The sequence below is a fragment of the Papio anubis genome, chromosome 20 (genome assembly GCF_008728515.1).
Source record: "Papio anubis isolate 15944 chromosome 20, Panubis1.0, whole genome shotgun sequence".
NCBI lineage: Eukaryota > Metazoa > Chordata > Mammalia > Primates > Cercopithecidae > Papio > Papio anubis.
Genome location: NC_044995.1, coordinates 45,547,038 through 45,567,889, shown reverse-complemented (window position 1 = coordinate 45,567,889; position 20,852 = coordinate 45,547,038). Strand labels below are relative to the sequence as shown.

Genomic DNA, 20,852 nt, shown 5'->3' with positions numbered 1-20,852 from the left:
ATTTGTATTGTCTCTTTTCCAGAGGGAGAAACTGATGAAGGTAATTTACTTGAGGGCACAGTGGAGCTGACTCTCAAACCTGTGCAGTCGAATCCTCGCCACTCTGCCTCTCCTGGCCAAGGAGGAGCTGGGGAGTAGCAAAGAGGAAGGGGAGAAACGGTCTGATTATGGCCATTTTGAGGCAGGGCCAAGGGGTGGGGCAGGGCAATGTGGGTAGACGGAAGGTGCTGCCCACACTGTGGTGGAGACATGGGGAGGAGGTCTGGACGGCCAGATGCCGGGCTGCTGTCTTGCTCTGCCGAGGGCCAGGCACCCAGGAGCTCTGAGCAGAGGTGAAGTCAGCAGCTTGTGGAGGTATTTCCATCGTAGGAGTGGCTGAGGTGACTGAGGGGGTAGAAAGAGGAGAAGAGTGGGCAGGACCCAGGCGCAGAGGAGCAGCAGCCAGAGGCAGGAGGAAAACAGGGGTGGTGGGGGGTACTCCAGGTGGAGCTTCTCCCCTTTCTTTTTTTTTTTTTTCTTTTGAGACAGAGTCTTGCTCTGTTGCCCAGGTTGGAGTGCAGTGGCACAGTCTCGATCACTGTAAGCTCCACCTCCCAGGTTCAAGCGATTCTCCTGCCTCAGCCTCCCCAGTTGCTGGGACTACAGGTGCCCACCACCACACCTGGCTAATGTTTGCATTTTTAATAGAGACAGGGTTTCACCATGTTAGCCAGGATGGTCTCGATCTCCTCACCTCGTAATCCACCCGCCTTGGCCTCTGAAAGTGCTAGGATTACAGGCATGAGCCACTGCGCCTGGCCCGCATCTCCCCCTTCTTAGCATGCTGGTAGCTGCAGTGCGTGGGGGTCCCCTCCCATCTTGCACTGGAGTTCCTGCCACCAGACAGTTTGTGAAGGCAGGGACATCTCTGGGGCTCCCCACCCCTCCTTGCTGACATCTGCCTGGAGGTCAGGGCTGTAATTGCAGCTCTACCATCACCGGGGACCCAGCCTCCTCTGACTCATTGCTTTCCCATCCTTATCATGGGGCTTCCACCTTGAGGTCCACTGTGGCTGCTGTGCTCCAGCCATCACATCGGCATTCCAACCAGCAGCCTTGCTTTTCCCACGTGTACAATGGGGATTACCTCTACCTTAGGTCATCAAAAAGAGGAGACGGGACAGAAGTGTAGCATGGAGGCTGCTGTGATGACGGCCAGTACCCCCTTGAGATGCTTGGCAAAACCAAGTTTCCCCTTTTTTTTCTGAGGCAACTGCACCCTGGGGACCTGCCCAGAGGGCTTTGGAGGCACATGATGGCCTGAGGAGCTCAAGCGGGCTCCTCTTTCCTGGGGCACCATCCCCCATGCTCTGAGCTCCCGCTTTCCCCAGCCTGTCAGGCCCCGTGGGCAGGGCTTGGGTTTCCTGCTCTGGGCCCTGCAGTCCACACCGGGCCTGGCTCTGCGGCGGTTGGGGAGGTGGGGAGTTGGTACTTGCCTAATTTGACTCAGGGGTCTCAGCTGGAGGAAGGTCTGAAATTGTGACCCAGCAGGGGATGGGGCGAGTGGATTTCCTGGCTGAAGTTGGCACTGTCAGGACCCAGTGGGGTCCTGGAGTCCCAGCCCAGGGAAGGGAGGGGCGATTCTAGTGTCGCCTGGGACAGAGAGGCCTGGACTGGGGCAAAGGCCGAGTGTCTCTGGGGGCATACGGGGCACTGGCCTGGCACTCGGGAAACAGATTCAGGGGCAGCTGAGTGAGAACTGTACTAGCCTTTGTGGGCCACCCTCCCTCCCGCAGGTGGGCCCTGCCGGGTTCCTGAGCCCATTGCTGTCCTCTGCAGTTTCTTCAAAGTCCTGTAGCCCCGCACCAGAGTCCCCTGAGAGGGAATGGCAGCAACAGCACGCTTCCTGGCCCCTACCCGAATCCCACCGAGTCAGGCTCCCTGTGGATGGGGTCCAGGAATCGGCCGTTTTTGAGCAAGCCCATGCACTGATTCTCAATGATTCTGAAGTTTGGCCCCAACTGTACCAAGGAAACCATGAGGACAACCAGTGGTTTGGATCCGAGACCAGTGCACCTGCTTCTCCACTAGATCCAAGTGGGTCTAACCTGTAACAAATGCAAACAGGAGGCTGGGCCGGTGGCTCACGCCTATAATCTCAGCACTTTGGGAGGCCGAGGTGAGAGGATCGCTTGAGCTGAGGAGTTTGAGTCCAGCCTGGGCAACATAGGAAGACCCCCATCGCTAAAAAAAAAAAAAAAAAAAAAAAAAATTAACTGGATGTGGTGGCACGCGCCTATAGTCTCAGCTACTTGGGGAGGCTAAGGTGGGAGGATCACCTGACCCCAAGAGGTTGAGGCTGCAGTGAGCTATGATAATGCCACTGCACTCCAGCCTGGGTAATAGAATGAGACCATCTCTTAAACAAACAACAAACAAACAAACAAAAACAAAAAAAACCCAAAGTGTAAACAGGAGCCACTGACCATCCTGGACAAAGAAGTGTTTCTGTGCCATCACTGGCTCAGGGTGGGCCTTGCTAAGGAACTGAGGGCCCTGGGCTCCTTTTGGAAGGCACTAGAACATCCCCAGGGAGCCTGCAGGCAAGTGCAGGGGGCACCTCTGTGGCTTCTCCTCTGGGTCTTGAGTGGTTCAAGCCCGGCAGGCTGGTGTCCCAGGGCCGGGGGGGGCAGGGCCTGGAGTGTGGACAGTTGAGTCCAAAAGTGGGCACGCTCAGTGTTTACTGCTATGAAAAACGAGACCAGGCCTGAGAGGCTCGTGGCTTTGCTGCCACCTCTGTTGCTCCTCGTGAATCGGAAAGACGGGCCGGAGCCTAAGGCAGAAACCAGCTTATATTGGTTACCAGGAGTGAGCAAAAGCCGGGCGTTACAATCTGTTAACTGTGAGCTTCGGTGTCTCCAAGGAGAGGAGATGTATAAAGACATTCTTTCCGTCGGATTTCAACTAAGGTTTGGGCTATACGACCAGACAAACAGTGATTATTCCTGACTTTTCGTTTCTAAAGTGAGCACGCGTCCTTCTCCTCCTGCCCCTCCGCTCGGGCGCAGGCCGAGCGTTGCTCTGAGCTCCTGCAAGCAGGGAAGTAAGGTTTTTAAAGGCCACGTGAGCTATTAGTACCTTCTGTGTGAATGAGAACAAAACATTTGGGACTGAACATACTGCAATGTACACATTCATAAGAAACATTCTAATAACAATTAGAGCACAAAACTATTGGTATAAACATTTTTCCAAAAAGAGAAAACTATTGCATTTTGTTAGAAAGCGCGTCCTGGGCCGAGGCTCGTCTTTCTTCTCTGCAGTTGGTTTGGGGGCAGAAACTCCAGCACGCAGCTGTCCAACTGCAGCGGCCACGTGTCTCCATGGAGACAAACTCGGTGTCTCAAGTTCGGGGCTTCGAAAGTCCTGAATATTTGTCCCCAGAGAAGAGTTTTGACTTTGAAGAGGACAAGGTGGGACTCGCTGGGGGTTGGGGTGCTCCGGGATTAATTCAGAGGGAGGCGTTCTGGAAGACTCGGTGGAGCGGGACGCAGGCACTGCTGTTTGGATGACAGGCGGGATGGCTGCTTTCCGAAGTCGCGGCTGTGACACTGTTCCTGTTGGACAAACTCCTTCCACAGCCAGCGGCTTGATGGTGATGATGAACTTGGACAGAGCCCCAGATCCTTCCTGGTGCTCATAGAACTTCTGGTTTTGAGTTTTTGGAAGACACTTCTGTGGCTTGTTCTTTTTCAAGCTGCGGATCTGTCCAGGACACAGCGATTGTCAGCTGCCCCTCAAGTCCTTTGGCATCTGGAGATGGGTTCCTGCAGCACGGCCGGCCTCCCGCCTCAGTGCATCGGGGCAGGGCAGTCTGGCTCTAAAAGGCCACAGGGCACCGCACCCAGCTGGGTCCCTCCCACATGGTGCTACCAGACAAGGGCACTCCACTTTCCATTCCTGAGGGGACTCCAGGGATGCTGGCGAGCTCTGTGTCTCCCCAGTGGTGGCAGGTAGGAGGGGAGAGGCCGTCCCTTTCTATTCGGGCTCTGCCAGGTTTTTAAATTTTTAAATCATGGTGAAAATTGGTTCCAGTTGAGTGTAGGGGCCAGCGCTCTCAGCACAGCCCCTTCAGCTCTTAAAGGGACTGGGGCCAAAGTCCAGAGTTCCAGCAGAGGAGGGTTTGTCCAGAACAAAGAACCCATGGTCTGGTGTGGCCCTGCTGGCTGTACAGGGGCCTGGCACCCAGAGCACAGCTACAGTCAGTGGGAGCCCCGGCCCAGGCTTCTGTAGCTTCAACAACTGCTTTCCTTCTTGAACACTCTCTCGGCCTTCAAGGGCACGCTGACCCCGGGAGCCCCCGCTTGAGTCAAAGTAAACATCCATCGTCTAAGAGGCACTAATTTGGTGGAGCCGGTGAAGTCCAGGTTCCCAGAGCGACCGGGCGGCATCTTCTGGAACCTGGCGGAGGAGCCGGCCAGGGCTGCTAGATGCCCTGCAGGGAGTGGTTGGGATCACTGCGCTCCCGCTTCACCAGGGGCTCGCCCAGGCTGTGGGCATCCGGGCCCGCCTCGCTGCCGCGCTGCTCATCACCCATGTCGTCTGTGGAGGGAGGGGTAGGGTCAGTGTCCATCATCAGGAGGGCATGGGAGGGAGAGACGGAAGCGCATGTTCCAAGAGCTGCTCCGGCACGCCAGGCAGGGTACTAAGGACACATGGCAGCCCGTGGACCCCGCCTTGGCCTCTGCTCCAGGCTGACCTGTCCTCTCCCACCTACCTGGTCACCCAAAGGTGCCCCCAGGTCGGGCCAGGCAAAAGAGCCTCTGCCCTGTGCCTCTCTACCCCAGGGCCGATAGGCCTGGGGCCTGCTCCCCACAGGGCTGGGGCCTCTGGGGTCCTCCTCCCATCCGCATGGAGCAGGGACGGGGCCCAGGGGCTCCTCTGGCCTGCCTGTCCCACTCTACTGCTGGGCATGGGCACAGGAGACCAGAGGCTGCCTGGTCCCGACCTGGTGCTGAGGTCCCTGGGCAGCGGCTACCCAGAGGCCGGCAGCACTCTGAGCACCAGCCGAGCCAGTCTGCAGTGGCGCCTGCTACCCAGGGCCCTCACCCACTGTCTGGACGCCAGATCCCAGGGCCCTCACCCCCCAGGGGCTGCCCCCATTTCCACCTGCTCATCATGAGATGAGGCAGACAGGCCACGGCCAGGAGTACCACCGTCCTGGGAGGGCCGTGGCGGGAAAGCTGCAGACACACCCACCTTTGTCAAGCAGCGTCAGCGACAGAGAGGCGAGATCGTTGAACTGAAAGAGAAACCTGGAGTCAGGGGCGCCTGCAGAGGGGTGGCAGTTGCTGTTTGGGGGCTCTGGGGATGCTGCCCAACCTTGCCTTGAGCCACGTCCTCCATTCACAGTAAAGCAGCTAGGCTCTGCCCTGAGAAGTGGCTCTGATGCTGCCAGGCGTCTGGGTGGGTCCCTGTCCCCTGTCCAGGCCGCCTCTGGGAACTGCTGGGGGTGGAGGGTGCTGACTGCTTGAGGCAGTGAGGGGACAGGAGCTGGTTCCCAAGGTCCCCTGGGTGTGGCTGCTCTGCGTTTTAAGGTGGCACGGAAGGGCCGTGGGCCAAGTTATCTTTGCTCCCTGAAGTCTGTGTACAGCATGAAAACCACTCCTTGGTGGCCCCAGAGCCCGGCGTCCACGCCAACACGCAGAGAACAGACAGCTGCCACAGTCTCTGCACACGCTGTGGGGCCCCGGCCACCGACTCTGAGGGTGCTGTGGCCTCTGGGTAGTAAGAGGGCAGGGACCCTGCCATTCATCAAGCATCACCTCGTTTCTTCCTCGAGGCAAACCCATGCAGCCCAGCAAGTCCACTCCAAGGCGTGGACCCCAAAGAACTGAACACAGGTGTGCACACAAAACCCGCCCACAAATGCCCACAGCAGCGCCATTCACAACGGCCACAGAGAGGGAGCGGCCACGCAGCACGGAGGCACGAGGGTCAGCGCAGCGCGGCCAGCCACGCACTGGAACACAACTCAGCCAGGAGAGGAACCAGGCCCTGACCCGGGTCACAGCACAGATGTCATGTTCAGTGAGAGACGCCGGACACAAAAGGCCACAGTGTGTGATCCCATTTCTATGAAATGTCCAGGACAGGCCGATCCACAGAGGCAGGAGTGGGCTGCGTGGGGGCTGTGCTGCAGGAGGGGCTTGGGAGTGACTGCTCCTGGGACGGGGTTTCCTTTTGGGGTGATGGAATATTCTGGAACTGGACAGTGGTGTCAGCTGCACCTTGTGAATGTGCTAAACGCCACTGTATTGTGCACTTTAACATGGAAATACCACCCTATGTGTGTGTCACCATGATACGAAGAACACTTTGGGCGGTGTGTCCAAGGCCTCCCCTGCGTGGCAGGACACCCAAGGACAACCTCCTTCCACAGCCAGCGGTTTGATGGTGACTGTGAACTCGGACAGAGCCCCAGAGCCTTCGCCTTCCCGGTGCTGATCAAACTGTGGTTTGGATGTTTTGGAAGACACTGCTGTGTCCTGGCATGAGCGGGCCCGTTTCTGTGGCTCTTTACAGAGCTGAGGATCTGTCTGGTGGCAGAGCAGTGGGACCTGTGCGTGTCCTCTCTCCGGGCTGCTCAGAGCACACTGCCCTCTCCCCACAGGCCTGGTCAAGCCCTGGCCGTCCCGCCCAGGAGGGTCCTCACCTCTCCCATCACAGCGATCGGCGTCTCTCCGGTGGCCTCCGCGACGCGGTGCTCCACCAGGTAGAACATGTACTCGTCGTAGAGCAGGCGGATGAGGTGGAAGGAGCCGAAGCTGGCAGCGCTGCGCAGGGTCAGGTCCCGGATCACCATGGAGCTGGGGACAAGCAGACAGAGGCTGGGGACCCTCAGGGGAGCATGGAACCCGGGTCCCGGGCCAGGCTTCATGGCAGCAACACACTCCCTGCTCTGTGTTCCCTGGGGAACCCAGACCTTGAGTGATCCTAAGACCTGCCGGCCTGTGGGGGGCCGATGACTGCCGAGACCCTGGGCCCAGCGTGATGGATGGGTGGGGCAGGCCTGCCCACTCAGTTCCAGAGACCGCCTGGGGGACAGGAGAGGGAGACGGGCAGTCAGCCCCAAAGCGACAGGCTGCTGGAAACACAACTGCGGCTGGTGCTAGCACAGGCGCTGGACGGAATCGTGGCTGGTGATTCCAGTGACATTTTGGACTCCGAATCACAGCACAGGCTGGCAGCTGGTGCCTGTCTCCCCAGCAGGAGGCACCTCTCCCCACCTTCCCCATATCCTTGCCACCTCCCGCCATTCCTCAGCCTGTGGTTTCAGGCACCTAAACACAAGACAAAAAGCCAGGGTGCTTTAGTCTCTGTCAGCGAAAGCAGGAGTTTCAGAGACTTCAGCCCAGATCCAGTCCTCATCCAGCCCTCAGCCTGTGAGCTGAGAATGCTTTACATTTTGAAATGGTTGGAAAAAGTCAAAAGAATAATTATATTCGGTGGCACGTGGTAATTACATGAAATTCACATGTTGGTGTCCACAGACAGTTTCACTGGCACGTGTCATGCCCATTCTATATTGTCTTTCCTAGGATGGCTGCAAATACTTCCTGTTTCTTTCCAGGAGAGGCGGCCCCTGACCTGAAGGATCAATATAAGACCAAAAGGGGCTGGGCCCGGTGGCTCACGCCTGTAGTCCCAGTACTTTGGGAGGCCAAGGTGGCCAAATCATTTGGGGTCAGGAGTTCGAGACCAGCCTGGCCAACATAGTGAAATGCCATCTCTACTAAAAATACAGAAATTAGCCAGGCATGGTGGCAGGTGCCTGTAATCCCAGCTATTCGGGAGGCTGAGGCAGGAGAATTGCTTGAACCCGGGAGACAAAGATTTCAGTGAGCCAAGATCATGTCACTGAACTCCAGCCTGGGCGACAGAGCAAGACTCCATCTCAAAAAAAACCAAAAACCAAAAAGCAAAAAAACCAGAATGAAGTGGAACGATGTCTCAGTCCTCCTATGAGACCTAAATGACCTACATACAGTGGTGCCTGATTAAAACCTTTGGCCTACAGGCCAGGTGGTCCCCAATGCCCAAATGCCCCGTCTCGAACTAAGCTTTCATAAACTCTCAGTTACGTCTTATCAGTACCGTAGCAATAACAAGAACACACAGGCTTGAGAAAAGCAAAGACAGCCGCACTGTGAAGACCACCAAAGCTGTCTATCCTTAGGTGTCAAGCACAGCTGCAAAGCCCCCAGCCCCCTTCTGTTCCCCTGGGCCCACCCAGCTTGACTCCCAAGCCCCCTTTCCCCAAAGGCCTCCCCCACGCAGATGAGGTGCTGGCGCTCTGCACCCAGCTTCCCCACAGCCCCGGTGTCTGGTGCGATGCTTCAGTCCGAAGTATTTCCAGAACACCGCCTGCGGTCACCTCGGTATCTCCGGGTTCCCACATGGGCTCGCAGCTCCCAGAGGGCAGGAGCATCGGCCAGCCACCATCAAGGGAGGCCCAGCCAGAGCTTAGGGATGACCAGCCAAGGCCTCAGCCCACATGCTACCATTTTCCAGTGGGTGCTACAGAAATTAATCCCGTAAACCTAATTTTTATTTTTTTATGACGGCACTGCACATGCATAAGAATGGAGTCAGGCCGGGTGCGGTGGCTCACGACTGGAATCCCAGCACTTTGGGAGGCCGAGGCAGGTGGATCACCTGAGGTCAGGAGTTTGACAGCAGCTTGGCCAACAGGCAAAGCCCGCCTCTACTAAAAATACAAAAATCAGCCGGGCCTGGTGGCGGGCACCTGTAATCCCAGCTATTCGGGAGGCTGAGGCACGAGAATTGCTTGAACCCGGGAGGCGGAGGTTGCAATGAGCCGAGATTGCACCACTGCACTCCAGCCTGGTGACAGACCGAGACTGTCTCAAAAAACAAACAAACAAACAAGAGAATGAAGTGGAACAGTGTCTCGGTCTCCCTTGTGAAGAGCACCCCCACCTTGCAGACGTGACCCCGATCCCCTCCAGCTCTGAGCTGTGCTCTTCTCTGGCTGGCAGGTACCTCAGTCCTGCACTCACTCTGCTCTTCTCGATTCTGCCGCTTGCAACCTTCCTCTGTCTACGGAGATGGGCATCGGCATCCCTACACTGTCTCTTCCCTTGCTCTTCCTCCTCCATTACCCCAGTGTGGCTTCGTGGTAATTTCTGGCTACACTGGTGTTTCTGTTACGTGGCAGTGGTGTGCTAGGCCCATGGCAGAGCCGCGCAGTCTGTTAGGCATGTGGTTCCTCTCATTCATTCACTCAGCCAGCATTTAAACAGAAGCGAGGTCCCGCACCCAGGTAGCGTGCCTGATCATGCAGGAGACAGACAACAGACAAGTGAACAGATGACGAGAGACAGGTGACGGTCAGTGCCCGGAGAAAAGCAGGGCATGGGGGAAGGTGGGACAGAATGGGCCGTCCTATTTTCAGAGGCTGGGGGTGGGGGGTTTCTCTGCATGGCTGTCTGGGGGAAAGATGTTCCAGGAAAGAGGGGCAGGTGGAAAGGCCCTGAAGCAGCGTGGCCAGGGGAGTGTGTAAGGAGGGAGCTGAGGGGTTGGCACATTTTTTTTTTTTTTTTTAACTGAGACAGAGTTTGGCTCTTGTTGCCCAGGCTGGAGTGCAATGGCACGATCTTGGCCCACTGCAACCTCTACCTCCCGGATTCAAGCGATTCTCCTGCCTAAGCCTCCCAAGTAGCTGGGATTTCAGGTGCCGGCCACCATGCCTGACTAATTTTTATATTTTTAGTAGAGATGGGGTTTTGCCATGTTGGCCAGTCTGGTCTTGAACTCCTGACCCCAAGTGATCCGCCCACCTCAGCCTCCCAAAGTGTGGGGATTACAGGCATGAGCCACTGCACCCAGCCAGGCAAACTCGTTTTCATGCTTGCCAGATAGTAAATGCCATCAGCTTTGTGCCCAACAGTCACACTGTTTGTTTGCATTGACAGCTGTAGCTGATCTGTGAATGAATGCGTGTGGCTGAGGTTCCAAAAAAACTTTATTTGCACAATGGGCTGGGGCAGTGATATGGTTTGGCTCTGTGTCCCCACCCAAATTTCACCTTGAATTATAATGATCCCCACATGTTGTGGGAGGGACCCGCTGGGAGGTAATTGAATCATGGGGGCAGATGTTTCCCATGCTGTTCTCTTGGGAGTGAATAAGTCTCATGAGATCTGATAGTTTTATAAAGGGGAGTTCTCCTGCACACACTCCCTTGCCTGCCGCCATGTAAGATGTGCCTTTGCTCTTCCTTGGCCTTCCGCTATGACTGTGAGGCCTCCCCAGCCATGTGGAACCGTAAGTCCATTAAACCTATTTTTCTTTATAAATTACCCAGTCTTGGGTATGTCTGTATCAGCAGTGTGGGAATGGACTAATACAGGTGGGGATAACAATTTGGCCTTGTGGCCATAGCTCATTCATGCGCTGGGTCATGCGGGGCCTGTCAGCCACAGAACAGCTTTGTGTTTTCCTGGGGTAATAACTGGCTCTTTTTAAAAAAATGCTCACTTTTCCATGTACTCATGAGACTAAAACTCCTGACAGAACTGCAGGAGGCATCTTGGTGCCTTTCCTGGGGACGATCCCTCTGGAAGCCTTGGCTCCCCTGTCCTGGTCTGCACAGGGTAGGTCTGTAGCTTGGAAATAATTTCCATCAGAACTCTCAAGACATTGCTCTACTGCCTTCCAGGTTTCTGCACATTGTTCAGAAGTCTAATGCTGCTCCCATCCCCAGCCTGTCGCTTTCTGTCTGGAAGCTTTTATGGCTGTTTCTCAAGCTTGGTGTTTTGAAATTTCACCCGGAGCCTCCCTGGGAAAAGTCAGCAGCTTTCTCAGTTTGGAGACTTGTGCCCTTCAGTTCTGAGACAGCTTTTTTTTTCCCCCCCCTTAGAGATGGGGTCTTGCTCTGTCACTCAGGCTGGAGTGCAGTGGTGCAATCTTGGCTCACTGCAGTCTGGACTGCCAGGGCTCGAGGATCCACCCACCTCAGCCTCCCAAGTATGTGGGACCACAGGCACATGCCACCACGCCCAGACAAGTTTTTTAACTTTTTGTAGAGGTCCTGGTATTTTCCCCAGGGTGGTCTGGAACTTCTGGTCTCAAGCCGTCCTCCTGCCTTGGCCTCCCAAAGCGGTGGGATTATAGGTATGAGCCGCCATGCCCAGCCCCCAGTGATTATTTCTGTCTGCAGAACTTGCAACTTAGTTTTTAGGCTATGGTCGCTTTCTGGGCCTGCCCCTGGGAGCCGCTGGTCACGAGTGAGGCCCCCAGCCAGGTACTTGTTTTTTGGGGGTTCAGGCACTGCTGGAACTCTGCTGAGCCCTGTTTTTCTCTGAGCTCACCAGCCGAGCTACCCCTTAGAAGTTTGCCTCGGAGCCCCCCACCCGCCAGAATTCTCTCGGAGGTCTGGCAGGACTAACCTGTAAAAGGACCATTTCAGCAGGAACTGCCGGGCGGCCTTGGGGAAGCTGGGGCTGCCGGCATGCTGCTTCAGGACCTGGGTGACCACGCTGTCCAGCCAGCTGGCCCACTGGTCCAGGGAGCTCTGCTGCTGCAGGGTCAGCTTGAAATCCTGCTCCAGCCGCTGCACCACACTCTCCTCACACTGGCACACCCACGAGGCCTGCTCCTGTGGGCGGGGTGGAGGCCAGCGTCAGCAACACAGACCCCCAGCCACGGCAGCCCCCCCCGGACCTAGCAGTGCTCAGGGCGGGACATCATGCTGTGCTTGAGCCTTCTCGTCCTTGACCTTGACAGCTGCAAGCCACACCCTGTGTCCCCCATAACAGGGGCAGAATAGAGAGCCAAGGGGGATCCCACCCGGCTTCCGGGGACTCATACCCGGGTCTTTCTGGATCAAAGCTCATGCTATACGAGGTCTTCATTTCGTTTTGTTTTAAAAGGGTGGCTTCTAACTGTGTGTGTGCATTTATTTACTTAATGGATAAACCCAGGGCCTGAAATAAGCATAGCTCTGAATCTGCTTTGGGCCGGTACTTTGCCAAGCCCAGGGGACAGAGTCAGGAAAATGGCCATAGGGAGGTCAATGTGCTGCCAGGATCCTGGAAACCAGGAGCCTTTGTGAGGAAAATGAGCAGCAGTGTTGGCCACAGCACCTGGACGCCAGAGGGCCCTGAGAGATGATGGAGTAGAGAGAGCTGGGGGCCGTGGGTGGGCTTTGGCCTGGGGCCCGTGTCATGCAACAGAACTGTGGCCAGGCTTGGGGCGGGGCCAGGTTTGCCATGGGCTCCACTCGGGGGTTTGCTGGTTTTGCTGGAGGGCGGGAAGCCCAGGCCCGGGGGACGGCGTGGAGGAGGTCACCTGCACGTTGGCAAAGTCCACGCGGTTGAGGTCGCTGAGCATCTGGTTGATCTGGGACGTGTTCTGCAGCACCGCCCGGGCCGCCTGCGCCAGGTGGTTGAGGGACGTGTAGCGCCGCAGCGTCTGGGCAAAGGCACTGACGACGCCCACCTGTAAGCCAGGGCTTGTGGTGAGAGGGGTTCGCGGGGAAGACCCTGTTCCGCTGCACTCCTGGCAGGGGTGCCAGGGCTCAGGGACAACACAGGGAGCAGGGAGCAGGAAACAGCAACCTGGGCAGGGAAGAGGGAAGCCGCTGCTATTCTTAGGGACCCAGTGAGTGAGAATCAGTGAAGTGGAGACCTCGCCGGTGCATCGCACGCGTCGCTAACCGAAGCCTGTGTCCCGCGAGTTAGAATTCATAACCGGCCCCATGCCCACTTCTAGAGTCCCTGTGGCTCTCTGGAGGGGCTGTTGAGACCACAGATTCCTGGGTGCTATAGGGTCAGACTTTTAGTGGGTGTGGCCTGGGAATCTTATTTTTTTAAGAGATGGCGTCTTGCTTGTTGCCCAGGCTGGTCTCCAACTCTTGGCCTCAAATGATCCTCCTGTCTCGGGCTCCCAAAGTGCTGGGATTACAGGTGTGAACCATTGCACTGGCCCTGAATCTGAATTTTTAACAATGACCTGATCCATGCTTGCACCACTGCCTAACAGATCAATTCCAAAGAGCAGGCGGGTGCCCTGCAGCTGCCTCCTCTCACCCAAGAGCCCTTCAAGAAATGCTCATGATGGCTAGGTGCCGTGGCTCACGCCTGTAATCCTAGAACTTTGGGAGGCCGAGGCAGGTGGATCACCTGAGGTCAGGAGTTCGAGACCAGCCTGGCCAGCATGGCGAAACCCTGTCTCTATTAAAAATACAAAAAAATTAGCCAGGTGTGGTGGTGGGCGCCTGTAATCCCAGATATTCGGGAGGCCGAGGCAGGAGACTCGCTTGAACCTGGGAGACAGAGTGAGGCTCTGTCTCAAAAAAAAAAAAAAAAAAAAGAAAAGAAATGCTCGTGAGAACGGTGGGTGATCACTCTCTTTTCCACAAGTCGGCCAAGGTTCTACATTTCAAATTCGATTGATTTGTGGCCAAGATTATAGCAATAAGAGTCACAGCAAGGAGATTAAATTTCCCTAATAAGATGAGCACAGAAACACACAATCTATTCTGAATTGACTCAAAGATATGACATCAAATGACATCTTCTGTTGTTCCCCTTCCTGCCAGCACTGATGCGTCATCGGCTGTGTGCTCGGGGCTTCCTGAAGGGACCGATTACTCTCATGACACAGGGACGAAGCCAGCGCTCTCCGGGACACAGTGGTCCTCATGCTGTCCGGGAGCGGAGCCCTCCCAGCCATAGTTGGGGAGCCCAGGCCCCACCCCGGACATACCTTGGTCTGGATGACCTGTTGTGGGAAGTCGCTCATGGCATTTGTCAACCAGCCTTCCAAGCTCTTGGCAAAGTTACGGATGGCCTGTGTCAAGGTACCTGGGGGATACAGACCATGATATTACCAGGGGGAAAGGCAGTGACTGGACACTGGAAATCAGCATTCAATGGAAGAGCTGGCCCAAGTGCGATGACAGTCACCACCACGAAGAACAAGCCACAGAGGCCGGGGGAACCGAGGACACTTAGACACGGGAAGAACCGGGCGTGGCCCAGCGCTGCTGGTCACCACCCACTGCCTATGTGGGTCTCACAGGGACAGTTCTCCCCAGGGACACTGGGTGGTGTCTGGGGTTGTGAATGGTCGTCATGCAGGGCGCCTCAGGCATGGAGTGGGTGGAGGCCACGGATGCTTCTCAGCACCTCGCAGTGCCCAGGATGGCCCCACCCCAGAGAACGATCCAGCCCCAGATATCAACAGTGCCAAGGGAGAGAGGCCTTGACACAAACACACACACACACACACACGTAAATACATTCTACCAACTTCCTAATTTATTTTAAAGTGGCTTAAAATAAGAAACAAATAATAAGACTGTTAAAAAAAAAAAAAAAAAAAGGCTGGCGTGGTGGCTCACGCCTGTAATCCCAGCACTTTGGGAGGCCGAGGTGGGCGGATCACCTGAGGTCAGGAGTTCGAGACCAGCAAGGACAACACAATACACACCCATCAGTACTAAAAATACAAAAATTATCTGGGCGTGGTGGTGGGTGCCTGTAATCCCAGCTACTCGGGAGGCTGAGGCAGGAGAATCACTTGAACCCGGGAGGCGAAGACTGCAGTGAGCCAAGATCGCGCCACTGCACTCCAGCCTCAGTGACAAGAGCGAAACTCTGTCTAAAAAAAAGAAACAGAAAAAAAACAGAAAAATATTTTAAAATGCGAAAGGAAAGATACCCCAAACTCCCACCATAACATAGAAACTCAAACAAGGCATTGCCCTGAACAGTTTTCAGGCAGACAGCAAGGCCAGGCCAAATGAGAAATGCAATACTTCTGCTGTTTCCCATCTTCCAGCAAAGGTTGCATAGAGTTTACTCAGCAGGACGGAGAGCTGCCTGGTACTAATGGGCCTGGATGTTTGTGGATGGCCTGCGGGGCACAGCCCGTGGTCCTGATGCTGTGATTTATGAAGACAGGCCTCTGTGCCCAGCTTCCTTGACGACCCCCAGGGTTTTGGGGAGCTTGGCACGGGCCTGGACTGAGGGCCCACTCATGGTGGATGCTGTCATTGCCTCCGGAACTGAAGGCCCTGGGAAGTCTCCAAGGGCACAAGTGAGCCCTGCCGTGGGCCTAGCTTCTTTCCTCACTGTGCCCATCACTCTCTCCCCACCCCTGCAAGTCCTGTGGGAAATCACAGCGCGGGGCGCTGGGGTGTAAGTGTCTCCTAGAATCCTATGGTGCTGGGAAGTGGGGTCTGGCTGGGGGTTAAAGGTCAGCCCCTACCCTAACAGGCTGCAAGAGTCCAGGGTCACGTCCCAGCTGCTTCTTCTAAGTTTATGTCCCTGCCCCTCCTATAGGGGGTGGCACTCAGGAAGTGTCACTGTGGGGCTTCAGGGAGGCTGGAGGAAGGTGGCTGGTGGTCGTCTCTAAGACCAGGGTGGGCAGCAACCCCACACGGCCCTGGGCCAAGGCTTCCTGCACAGCAATGGCTCCAGGGCTGCAAGTAGGCTACTCCCAGAGGCCGGCCTGCACGCCCCCAGTGAACCTTCCAGAAAGCACCACGCCCAGGCCGGCTACTCTTGGCAGTGTCCTGCCAGCAGGTAGAGCTCACCAGAGCCACTGTGACCTTCCCCTCGAGTCAGAGACAAGGACAGATACGCACGCCAGAGGACACACATTCCACAGCCCACAGTGGCTCTCGCTTAGGGATTTTTTTTTTTTTTTTTGAGACAGGGTCTCGCTCTGTTGCCCAGGCTGGAGTGCAGTGGTGCAATCATAGCTCACTGTAGCCTCAACCTCCTGGGCTCAGGTGATCCTCCTTCCTCAGCCTCCTGGGTTGCTGGGACTACAGGCATGAAACACCACACCCAGTTAATTTTTGTTTTTTTTAAGAAACAGGGTCTCACTATGTTGCCCAGGCTGGTCTCAAGCTCCTGGGCTCAAGTGATCCTTCTGCTTCAGCCTCCAGAGTAGCTAGGGCTACAGGCACACACCACCATGCCCAGTTCAATTTTTTTTTTTTTTTTGAGACAGAGTCAGGCTGAGTGCAGTGGTGTGATCTCGGCTCACTGCAACTTCTGCCTCCCGGGTTAAAGCTATTCTCCTGGCTCAGCCTCCCTAGTAGCTGGGACTACAGGCATGCGCCACCATGCCCAGCTAAATCTTTGTATTTTTAGTAGAGATGGGGTTTCACCATGTTGGTCACACTGGTCTCAAACTCCTGACCTCAAATGATCCTCCTGCCTTGGCCTCCCAAAGTGCTGAGATTACAGGCGTGAGCAATATTGCCTGGCCCCAGCTAATTTTTTTTTTTTTTTTTAGAGATAGGGTCTCACTATGTTGCCCAGGCTGGTCTCAAACTCCTGGGCTCAAGCAATCTGTCTGCCTCATCCTCCCAAAGTGCGGGGGTCACTGGCATGAGCCACTGCGCCTGGCCCCTTTTGGGTCTTCTGTGAAAGCGATGGTCCGAGGTGGCTGAAGATGTACATGTAAGAAAGGACAGAGGAGGCAGGAAGAGAGGATGGAGCGGTGCCAGGGGGGGCCGTGGGTCACTTACTGGGGACCGGCCTCAGCACGTCGGGGATGAGAATCTCCACCAGCGCCTGGTAGAGGATGTGGTCGCAGCTCCTCATCCACCTGAGGATGGGGTCGCATTGACACAGGGAGATGAGCTTGTCCTTGGGCAGGACGGCGCCCTCGGGGTCTTCGTCACTGTGGAGGGAGGGGGACAGGGGAGCTGTGGCCTAGCCCAGCTGGGCTCGCGCAGCCACGGGAGTGACCAGGGAGCCGGGCTGCGGGACTTCTGCCCAACAGTGGGGCTGGGGTTTTGCTCCCCGTCCCTGAGGCTCAGTGGGTCCCCTCCCTCCGCGTTGCTCCCAGAGGTCCACGCTGTCCCTCCCCTGCCGGTGGTCATACTGTCATACTGCGTCTCACTGCAGCTATGGGTTGGGGTCACTTCTACTTGGGATTGCGTCATGGTCACCTCTAAAATCCTCCCTATTCAGACAGTCTGACCTCGAAAAGGGGCAGATGGCAATGTGAATTTCAAGTCAGCTCTACCAAGTCTAAAAATCACAGGGACGGAGGCAGAGGGGTCTGAGCGCTAATTCTTGGAGAGTTGATGCTTTTGTTTGTGGGTTACCTGTGGACGTCAGCGGGGGCTAAGACTTGAGGGGGGCTGTGAACCCAGCCAGGGTGTGGCAGTCACCTGGCAGGAAGAGAGGTGGGGCCGTCGCTGGAGGAGGCCTTGGAGTTCCAGAAGGCGAACCACAGCTTCTCGATGTAGTGGAACTGGAGGTTCATCACCACATCTACGGTTGCCTAGGAATGAAGGCACCGGTGAGACAGACGGGTGCGTGCGCCCACCACGTGCACTCAGCACATGTCAAGTGAGCAGCCGTGATCCGGGCTGCAGCGGGGTGCCCTGGAATCCCAAGGGAGGCCACAGAGAGGAGAGGAGCAGGCGATGGACATGGATGTGGAGGGGCTGCTGCTCCAGAGAGGATGCTTGTGGGGGGCTCGGGGCTCCGTCTCCTCAGCATCACCCAGGGACGCTGGCGACCCTGGCCTGAGCGACGGCAGTTCCCGGGAGGGACACAGAGGAGCTGCCTGCCTGGGCTGGGGCGGTCACCTCGCAGTGCCGTCTGTACACCAGCTGCAGGGCCTTGACGTCGTGCAGTGTGACGCCGTCCTGCAGCAGGACGCTGCCCAGGTCGGGCGCTGGGAACTCGGGGAAGACGTGGGAGACATCTGGGGGAGGAACACGGGAACATCAGAAATGGGGCTCTTAGGAAACCGCGGACAACTGGAAGGCCATGGGTGGATGGGGGGCCCAGAAACAGATGGTCTGCCCCACCCCATGCAGTCAGAGAATTTGTTTGTTTCTTTTGTTTTTCTTTTTTGAGACAAGGCCTTGCTCAAAAGGAGTGCCCAGGCTGGAGTGCAGTGGCATGATCTCGGCTCACTGCAACCTCCAGCTCCTGGGTTCAAGCGATTCTCCTGCCTCAACCTCCCAGGTAGCTGGGATTACAGGTGTGCGCCACAATGCCGGCTAAGTTTTGCATTTTTTAGTAGAGACAGGATTTCGCCATGTTTTGGCCAGGCTGGTCTCGAAATCCTGACCTCAGGTGATCCGCCCACCTCGGCCTCCCAAAGTGCTGGGATTACAGGCGTGAACCACCATGCCTGGCCTTTTTTTTTTTTTTTTTTTTTTTTTTGAGACAAAGTCTCGCTCTGTCACCCAGGCTGGAGTGCAGTGGCAAGATCTTGGCTCACTGCAACCTCCTCCTCCTGGGTTCCAGCGATTCTCCTGTCTCAGCCTCTTGAGTATTGGGATTACAGGCGTGTGCCACCATGCCTGGCTAATTTTGAATTTTTTTGGTAGAAATGGGGTTTTGCCATGTTGGCCAAGTTGGTCTCAAACTCCCAACCTCAAGTGATCTGACTGCTTCGGCTTCTCAAAGTGCTGGGATTATAGGCGTGAGCCACCGCGCCCGGCACTGTCAGGGAATTTGTAAGCATCAGTTTTCTCAGGTAGAAAATGGAGAGAATAATACCACCTCCCAGGACCATTAAATATGCAGACGCAGAAAGCCCTGAGCCCAAGCCCTGGCACACAGCCAGTACCCACAGAGCCAGCTCAGGGCAGCACATCTCGGGGAGAAGGCCAGCCACAGTGTCCCTGCAGTGATCTCCTGAAGATGGGCCTGACCCCACCTCAATCTCTGCAGGAGACTCAACCCAGGAGGGTTGTTTGGGCTCAAAAAAGATCATAAACTACATGGAAGCCGCTGAGTGTGTACAGAGCCCGCCTGAATCACGACACTGTTACCAGTGAGCCTTCCCTGGCCGTCCCCCAACCCCCCGCCCTCCCTCATGGCAGGTTCTGAGTTAGGGCCTTCCTGGGGCAGAGACGGCACCACCGCTAGGCCAGCTGGGGAAGAACGCTGTCCCCTGAGCAGCCCCCAGGGAGGAGGCCAAGACCGCCTCATGTGGGGGAACCGGGAGCACCACGAAATCTCCAGGCAAGAAGGAAGAAAGCCCAGATGGCAGGCAAATCCTGGTGCACCCTGAGTAGATAATATCTTTTTTTTTTTTTGCATTCTTTCTTTTTTCTTTAATTTGAAAGGCAGAGTCTCGCTCTGTCACCCAGGTTGGAGAGTAGTGGCGTGATCACGGCTCACTGCAGCCTCAAACTTCTGGGCTCAAGTGATCTTCCTTTCTCAGCCTCCTGAATAGGTGGGACCACAGGAGCTTGCTGCTATGCCTGGCTAATTATTTATTTATTTAATAATTTTTTAGTATGTTGCCCAGGCTGGTCTTGAACTCTTGAGCTCAAGTGATCCTCCCGCCTTGGCCTCCCAAGGTGTTGGGATCACGGGCATGAGCCGCCTGTCCTCTAGTGTTCTTCCTGATGGTCATTGGATTTTATTTTCTCATTTTTCTGATGGTCACTTTATATATTACTTTTTTTTTGGCATGTGCTGATTATTCTAAAGTCTCAGAGATGTCAAAAAGAAGGTCTAGCGAGAACTTTCTATTTGACCAAAAAGGTGTCTCATAAGAAAACTGTCAGAAGCGGACGTTTAGACGCCACTGGTTCTGCTGGTGTCGAAACCCAGGAGTGTGGTGAGCCGATGGGAGCCCCGCCCCGGGGCCTGTCCGGGCCTCTCACCAATGTACTGCTGGTGGTGCTGGCTCTGTGCGGCCATGGTCTGTTCTGGAGTGCTGTGCAGGCTGCTGTGGGAGCCGCTGTCCCCAAGGCTGTCCGTCTTCTGGGCTGGCCGGTACCTAGGCCGGGAACACACATGCCACCGTGAGGCCCAGCAGCCCTACTGGGGGTGGGCCCAAGGAGTAGGGGGCTGGGCAGGATTCAGTCAGGCATGTGCGTGTATGATGTTTACAAGTTGCGGTCGAATACACACAACACAAAAGTTACCATCGGAACCATTTTGAGTGCACAGCTCAGCAGCATGAAGCACATTCACGTGGCTGTGCAACCGTTACGATCGTCATCTCCAGAACTTGTTCATCTTCCCGCACTGAAGCTCTGTCCCCATGAAACACTCACTCCCCATCCCTGTCCCCAGCCCCTGGCACCCCCCACCTGACTTCCTGTCTCTGTGAATCTGACGACTCTAGGGACCTCCTAGGAGTAGGGTCATACAGGATTTGTCCTTTTGCAACTGGCCTGTCTCACTGAGCGTTGTGTCCTGAAGGTCCATCGAGTTCTAGCCTGTGTTGGAATTTCCTCCTCCTTGTTTGTTTTTTTTTTTCTGAGACGGAGTCTTGGTGCAGTGGTGCCATCTCTGCTCACTGCAAGCTCCGCCTCCTGGGTTCACGCCCTTCTCCTGCCTCAGCCTCCCGAGTAGCTGGGACTATAGGCACCCACCACCGCGTCCGGCTAATTTTTTGTATTTTTAGTAGAGATGGGTTTTCACCGTGTTAGCCAGGATGGTCTTGATCTCCTGACCTCATGATTCACCTGCCTTGGCCTCCCAAAGTGCTGTGATTACAGGCGTGAGCCACCACGCCCAGAATAGAATTTCCTCCTTTTTAAGGCTGAATAATATTCCATCATATGGATGAACCACAGTTTGTTAATGGACACTTGAGAAAATAGATATATATTTCCCCCTAACATTTCTCTTTCAGAAAAAAAGTGAAATTCTTGGCCGGGCACAGGGGCTCACGCCTGTAATCCCAGCAATTTGGGAGGCCAAGGCGGGCGGATCATCTGAGGTCGGGAGTTCGAGACCAGCCTGACCAACATGGAGAAATCCCATCTCTACTAAAAATACAAAATTAGCCAGGCGTGGTGGCGCTCGTCTGTAATCCCAGTGACTCAGGAGGCTGAG

At 55.7% G+C, this 20,852-nt stretch overlaps 1 protein-coding gene across 5 annotated transcripts in view; it reads right to left on the bottom strand.

Annotated features, from left to right (window-relative positions):
* Positions 1–2,813: 2,813 nt before the first annotated feature.
* Positions 2,814–20,852, bottom strand: part of RFX2 (regulatory factor X2) — a 118,957-nt gene continuing 100,918 nt past the window's right edge. For all 5 annotated transcript variants that reach the window (XM_003914743.3, XM_003914742.3, XM_009193282.3 and 2 more), the window contains 10 exons: positions 19,670–19,785; positions 17,627–17,745; positions 17,204–17,316; positions 16,553–16,707; positions 13,774–13,871; positions 12,355–12,504; positions 11,454–11,662; positions 6,695–6,848; positions 5,239–5,281; positions 2,814–4,581 (listed from right to left, as the gene is read on the bottom strand). In XM_003914743.3, coding sequence (XP_003914792.1) covers positions 4,466–4,581; positions 5,239–5,281; positions 6,695–6,848; positions 11,454–11,662; positions 12,355–12,504; positions 13,774–13,871; positions 16,553–16,707; positions 17,204–17,316; positions 17,627–17,745; positions 19,670–19,785 — 1,273 coding nt within the window. In that variant the 3' untranslated portion in view covers positions 2,814–4,465. The remainder of the gene's footprint in view (positions 4,582–5,238; positions 5,282–6,694; positions 6,849–11,453; positions 11,663–12,354; positions 12,505–13,773; positions 13,872–16,552; positions 16,708–17,203; positions 17,317–17,626; positions 17,746–19,669; positions 19,786–20,852) is intronic.